Source organism: Chrysochloris asiatica, unplaced genomic scaffold (genome assembly GCF_000296735.1).
Source record: "Chrysochloris asiatica unplaced genomic scaffold, ChrAsi1.0 scaffold00254, whole genome shotgun sequence".
NCBI classification, from domain to species: Eukaryota; Metazoa; Chordata; class Mammalia; order Afrosoricida; family Chrysochloridae; genus Chrysochloris; species Chrysochloris asiatica.
The window spans coordinates 2,319,469-2,326,738 of NW_006408772.1; the positions used below are offsets into that span (position 1 = coordinate 2,319,469).

At 32.2% G+C, this 7,270-nt stretch overlaps 1 protein-coding gene across 1 annotated transcript; it reads left to right on the top strand.

The window, feature by feature from the left end:
• The first annotated feature begins 901 nt into the window (after positions 1-901).
• Positions 902-5,156, top strand: CSN3 (casein kappa). Its single transcript, XM_006873790.1, has 3 exons — positions 902-958; positions 3,480-3,512; positions 4,695-5,156. Exons 1-3 carry the CDS (start codon positions 902-904, stop codon positions 5,154-5,156), a joined length of 552 nt encoding a protein of 183 aa, XP_006873852.1.
• The last annotated feature ends 2,114 nt before the right edge of the window (positions 5,157-7,270 follow it).

Here is a 7,270-nt window from a genome sequence, read left to right on the forward strand (position 1 = left end):
CAACATTGTCTAAATCTACTTAAAAGTCTGACTGAAAAATAAATAGAAAACATTACATGTAAATCACTCATAAATTCTTAGTAGCAGATATCTTTTTTTTTTTTTAAGCCAAACAAATGTATTGTCTTATTGCTTATGAGACTAGAACTCAAAATTCATAACATGAGGGCAAATCCTTGTCCCAACTTCTCTAGCGCCAGTACTCTTCCATTCCTTGGTTATATCCATGTGGTTTTCATCTTTCCCCCATTTGTGCTTGCTTGGTTAGATGCCTAATATACTCTTTTTATATCACAAAATGATTAGGTTTAAGACACACCATATACTGATATGATCTCATTAATATAACAAAGAAAATCTCATTTCAAATAGGATTATATTCACAGGTATAAGAATTAGGATTCCAACACATATTTTTGGGAGACACAATTCAAACCATTACAGGAGTGTCCAGTGCAAAGTTACTCGTTGAGCTAAATATTTATCCATTTCCTCAAAGTCACAGTTAAACTAAGGATACACCCAGCTTACATTAATAAACCAAAGCTTAAGTACTGTAGCTGATTTATGGCCACTCCACATTTTATCTTGTTCCTTTACCCTTTCTCCCATATGCAGGTAGCAATGGTGTGTCTGAGTTCAACCTCCATAAACCTCCACTAACCTAGACATGCCCAGTGCAGAAAGACTTAGCACAGGCCCCAGCCTGGGATGCGCTAGGTCTGTTCCTGTCTTGTTATAGGGGTTACACATGTTCTGTTGCTTCTCCAAGGTGGATGTAGTGCTTTCTCAAATTGGGGTGGTTAGATTTGAGGCTGAGACTTGAGCTTTTAGTAGGCAGTAGGTGAAACTGACTTTTAGTAATAGATAACTTTTCATTTAATTTTTATTTTTAGGTGCAATGATGAAGAATCTTCTCCTGGTCGTGAATATCCTGGCATTAACTCTGCCCTTTTTAGTAAGTTAATTCCATCTAATCAATTTGTATTAAGACTTTATGAAAAAGTGTTCTAAGTATGCAAATTTCTAAATATAGTTATATTTCATTGAACACAATAGTTCTATTTTAGTTATGTTTGTTTTCTTTCATGCATTTTCATGTTTATTTTTATTATAAAATTGATGTCATGTTATTTTAGTTATACTTTAAGTATAATTTTAGTTCCCAGGAGCAAAGAAATCACATTTTATCAGGTATAGAAAATCTTTAAAGTTCTCAGACTATATAGAAGACACAGTCTGGGAGATAAAGAACAATACTAAAGTTATTTTATAATTTTAAGTATTTTAAAAATAATTCATAAAGAATAAAACAAAAACTATTATCCAGAGGCAAAAATTATTTCAAGTAAATTTCTACCCCATCCAGAATTCATTCTTTTATTTATTTATTTATTTATTTTAGGGGTTAAATTTTTTTAAGATTAGGAGCTTGGTTCAGCTTTATCACCAGTTCAAAGGCCTTGGCACAACTACCTTTAAATCCAAATCCTAGCTTTATCTTCCCTCTATGTCAACTGACTGGCTTCATTCCAGGCCTACATGACTATAAGCCCTATAGTTTTCATGCATCTTCTTGAATTACAGCCCATATTTTTAGGACATTGGACGATTGTTTTAATTTTTGGACTTAGTGTTGTTGTTTTTGCCATTGCTGTGTTGTATTTTCATGTTCACTCATATGTTTCACATTTAATGGTATACTACAGATAGTCCCTGACTTATGACCTATCTTACTTTTTTCTCTTTTTAGTTTTCATTATCATTGCCTTTTATGACCATTATACTTATAAATTTCATCTTTGAAAATCTGTGAGTGAACAACTGAGAATAATGTCATTGTTGTTAGTTGTTATCAAGGTGATTCCAACTCACAGTGACCCTATGCACAACAAAACGAGATACTGCCTGGTCCTGCGATACTCCCAGCTGTTCTTGTTTGAGCCCATTGTTGTAGCCACTGTATTAATCTGTGTCATTAAGGTCTTCCTCTTTTTTGCTGACCCTCTACTTTACCTAGCATGATGCCCTTCTTCCGGGACAAGTCTTTGCAAGTTCAAGTTAAGTGAGAAAAAGACTCACCATCTCTGACTATAGTTTTTCCAAGAAAGCAAATTATGTGCTGTAACATTATATGTAGTACTTAGTCTAATGATAACACATACAAAAAAACTAAGAAACATTCTGTCTGCACTTCTTCAGAGACAGCAAATTAAGTGCTGCAACATTATATGTTGTAGTACTTATTACTAATGATAAGGTGTGCAAAAATAATATAGTTGTGTTGGTAGTTGCCACTCAATAAGTTGTAAATCCAGGAGCACATTAATTGATAGCATATGTCTCAATTATAAAATAAATACATGAAAGACTATGAACTAAATGGAAAAATAATATGAGATATTATGCTTATAAAATACTAAAAACAAAAACAGAACACATATACCAACTGTTATATGTGGTGTTTAGACATCAAAAGTTTTAAGGGAGGGGGATAGGCAAGCTTTATAGAATGTCCATATTTATTACATTTTATACTTTAAACTAATTTAAGGAAAATCAAGATTGTGTGTCAGGATTTTCTTAATTTTATTACTTAACTCAAATTTCTTATTTTTGAGAGTTTTTTTTTATATTCAAAGTACATGTACATGAAGTTCTAAATGTAATTTAAAATAGCTAACATTACAAGATCCCCTTTATAAGTTTATAAAATATTTGTGAGTTTTTAAAACCCACTGCTGTTATAATTCAAAATGAGGAAAACTACTTAAAAACAAGTGAAAGGTGATGGGAAATTAAGAGCCATAATTCAACATTTATATACCCATGATATACCAGAGGGAATATTTTAAATCTTCTAAATAAATCTCAGGAATTACCTTTGTGTGAGAACAGAAAAAAAAATTTTTTTAAAGAACTATACTCAGTGTTTATCCATTTTTAATAATGGATCTTTAGTACAAACTGAATATATGTTATTTATATTTTTCATTATGAATAAACATAATTAAACATGTTTTGATATTTATTGGGATGGAGATCAAATTATATTATTTTCAATAATAAAATTTTCTCCTAGGTGTTAATTAACTTAAAGTGTGGTACTGTGGGTTAAAGGGCTAGACTACAAAGTTGGTTCGAACCGCAAGGTGGATGGTTCAAGCTCACAAGTTGCTCTTCGGAAACCCTATACAGAGTTGCTATGGGTCAGAACCAACTTGATGGCACTTAACAACAACAACATTTTAATCAGTATATTACTGTTGCCACTTGAGTGATTTAAAGGTCATATGTTGTTGAATAATAATAGAAAATGCTTTTCAATGCTACATTGAAAGCCAAGATGGACATTTTTGCTTGAACATGTCAGATAATTTTTAAAACTACAAAAATGTTGAGGCTCTGCCTTGCTTTTCTTTATTTCTTTTTCCTTATTATTATTCATTTTCTTGTTTTTCTTTTCTGAACCTCATCAGGCTGCAGAGGTACAAAACCAGGATCAGCCAACAGTAAGTTTATTATAATCATTTCTATTAGAGTTATAAACTCAAAAGTACATTTCTTCTGCAAATTTAATGACATTAAAATGTTTTTTGTTTAAGAATTAAATAAGTACTGTAAATTCCACAAAATCATATGAGTTTTTGGGGAAAAAAACACTTAAACAAACAATCATATGACTCAAGCTCAATATCCATTGGAAAGTTGGTTTCATTTTAGAACCTAAGTCATTCGTTTTCATGGATATTTAACAACATGAGGAAACTCTCAGCATTTAATATTAGAAAAAATAGCAATGAAAGGAAAGCTTTTAATATTTCACCTGCCCTATTTTTTTAAACCCTATACCATGTAGCTCTGAGTTGGAACCGACTCAATGGCACCTAACAACAACAACTAACAAATTGCTATAATTGTACATAATAGAAAAATCAGGCAAATATTAAAAGAATATTTTATAACTAGTCTCTCTTAGGAAAGTAAGGTGAGAAAACCCAAAGTATAAAATCTCAGTACTCTTTCCCACCTCTTCTATATCATATTATTTTAATATTCTGTTAAATTTGTTTAGAAAAAAGCCCAAAAGTACTGACGGTCTAACTTCTAAAACAAATAAGGTTTTTAAAGAATTACAAATAGGTGACGATATACATATATTTCTTTAGCATGTCAAAGTTCTTGGAAATTTATCTAGCTGTTTTTTATTAAATATTATTATACATATTAACAATTATATATCATTCATTAATCATATCCTATATAAAGAACTCTTGTAGCACTAACCACAAGGTCAGCAGTTCGAAACTACCAGATCCTTATGGCAGAAAGATCAGGCTTCCTACTCCTGTAATGATGTACAACCTTGGAAACCCTATACAGGCTGCTATGAGTTGGGACCAACCCCAAGGCATACAACCATCATTACTAGCATATTCTTCATATGTTAAGCTCTGAGAAATGTGGCTTAATTGTGTATTATCTCATCTGATGCATTTGAAGCAAACATTATTTTTCATATTTGCTAAAAATCATGACATGTAAAGGACATCTCCAAATCCATACTACTTCTAATATTGTACTTACTCGTTGCCATATATCTTAATATTATTTTTAACACTGTTGGTTTAAGATATCTCTGCATTACAATATATAATAATGACATTTCACATGATTGTTTTTTGTTATTACAGAACTGTGAAAATGATGAAAAATACTTCATTCCAAAAGCAGTCCCAATTTATATCCCGGTTAATTATTTTCTGAAAAGTGATTCTCATTATAGTCCAATTTATTACCAACAGAAACCAGCTGTCCCTTTCTATTATCCATACATGCTTCACCAATATTCTACAAAACCATTTGTATTTAGGACACATATCCAAATTCCTCAGCAGCAAGTTTCATCAAATATTTACACATCCCCAATGTTACATCCTACATCCTTCGTTGTCGTTCCCCCAAAGAAAATGCAGGATAAAGCCATAGTTCCTACCACAGACATCTTTGCTTCTATTGACCCTACACATATCCCTACCACTGAACCAACAAAGAACACTGTTGAAACTCCTGAAGTTCCCACAGATGTCATCACCAAAGACACACCTGAGACCATCAGAGAATCAATTACTTCACCTCTGGACCAAAACCACTAAGGTATGTGAGCAAAATATGAAAATGAATAATCAGACAAGATACATGAATTTACTAATAAAATAATAAATTCTAAAAGAGTAATGAAATAAGTTTTGTGTGGCAGCAGGCAAAATGGGCTAATAATAAATATAATAATATTATATTTATTATATTAATAATAATAATACGTATTTTATATTTGTTGGTGTCAGAGCAGTGAAGTGAACTACTAAATTCTGTAAAAATAATTTTTTTTAATTTTAATTTACAAAAAGAAAAAATTAGGTGTTTTATTATGAAACATTGATTTTTCAATGAATTTACTATGTTTATCTCATTGCTATTCATATACAATGGAATCCTGGTGTGGCTTTGTGGGTTAATGGGCTGGACTGCAAAGCTGGTTTGAACGGCAAGGTCAACCATTCAAACTCACCAGTCCAGTTGTGCCTCTGAAACCTTGTACAGGGTCGCTATGTCAGAACCGACTCGACGGCGCTTAACAACAACAATTCATATACAAACTAAGATAGCAGAGTAAAATACTATTTAAAACTTTCATGACTTTTCTTGTCTGAAAAATGAGTCTTTTTTAGAACAAGTTATATATATTAGATTCAATATTTCTAACTACTTAAGCTCACACACTCTAATTTTGTTAGACAGTGAGAGCAAAAGGTCTGTTTCCTCTGAATTACTTATTTCAATCGCTGTTTCTGAATTGATCTACAAAGTTAGGCACCAGATAGCCAAGATAAGCCCATGAAAGAATTATAATGCTGAACTTGAAAAACATACAAAAATTAAGAAGGATACCTTTAAAACCCTGAATATAATGTAAAATGTTACTGTTTGTAACAGATATTTTCCTTACATTCTACTATTTACCTGCTTTGTGATCTGATAGAAATAGCATCAGACTGGGGGCAAAATGCTTCTTTCTTATATTAACTCTTTGTCAAGTCATTATTGTTTATAAACATTTTCTCATATGTGATACTCAAATGAGAATGCACATGTGAAAGAATTTTAAAAACAAGTCAATTTCTATAATGTAATGTACTAGAAAAGATAAAAGTAAAAACAATAAATACCAAAAAGTATTTTATCCAATAGCCTAAAACCTAATAAAAACTTTATATAATTATCTGTTGATTCGTATAGCAATCATTTACATGAACCAGATTTTATTAGTATCTTAAATTTCTGAATAAAAAAGTAGACCTAAAGCTGTTAACTAAATTACCACAAACTGACAGTGTCAAAACTGGCAATCAAACCAAACATGTCTTATTTCATACCCGTTAAATGCCTTCTAGTCAATTTTGACTGACCAATAGTGACCTATACAGGGTTTCCAACATTGTAAATTTTTATAGGACTAGATGACCTCTTCTTTCTTCCATGGAGGGTTAGTGGATTTGAACTGGAAACCTGAAGTTAATAGCTCAATGCTGAACCCACTACACCACCAGGGTTCTATTGATTTCATAACCACCCACAGCCATTGCATGGAATTCGACTCATATCGACCCTGTATAGAATTTTTGAGACTGTAACTCTTTATGAAAGCAGAAAGCTTCATCTTTCTCCCTTGGAGTAACTGATGGACTTGAACTGCCAACCTTATAGAATAAGCACAGATTAAGTCTTGTGCTTGTTGTACAGCACCACCAATGGGGCTTAATTGCCATGCAATGGGGCTTAATTACCATGCTTCCGGGTTTCTTGCATGGAACAACAGGATGAACTCGTCTCATACCTTTTAGTTGATGCAAACCTTTACAACACCATTTTATGGTTTGGGGGTCCTGTAGGATAAGCACTGGACAGTTAATGCAATATTGTAGTTCAAACCCAATAGCTGCTGTGCTTTTTCCAACACAGATCTGTTGGTTCTTATGTCAGTCCATGGTACTTTCAATATTCACTTCCAACACCATAACTCAAATGCATCAATTCTCCTGTGGTCTTTCTTCCTTATTCACTGTCCAACTTTTGCATGTGCTTTCAGTTATTGAAAATACCATGACTTGGGTTAAGCGCAACTTAGTCCTCACACTGACATCTTTGTTCAACACTTTAAAGAGATCTTGTGCAGCTGATTTGCCTAATGCAGTACATCATTTGTTAT

What these genes read in the sequence shown, in the direction of transcription:
- CSN3 (XM_006873790.1), top strand. Translation starts at nt 902, where the DNA reads ATGATGAAGAATCTTCTCCTGGTCGTGAATATCCTGGCATTAACTCTG. An exon ending in CATTAACTCTGCCCTTTTTA is followed by an intron (nt 959 to 3,479) that starts GTAAGTTAATTC and finishes GAACCTCATCAG; the next exon opens with GCTGCAGAGGTACAAAACCA. An exon ending in AAAACCAGGATCAGCCAACA is followed by an intron (nt 3,513 to 4,694) that starts GTAAGTTTATTA and finishes TTGTTATTACAG; the next exon opens with AACTGTGAAAATGATGAAAA.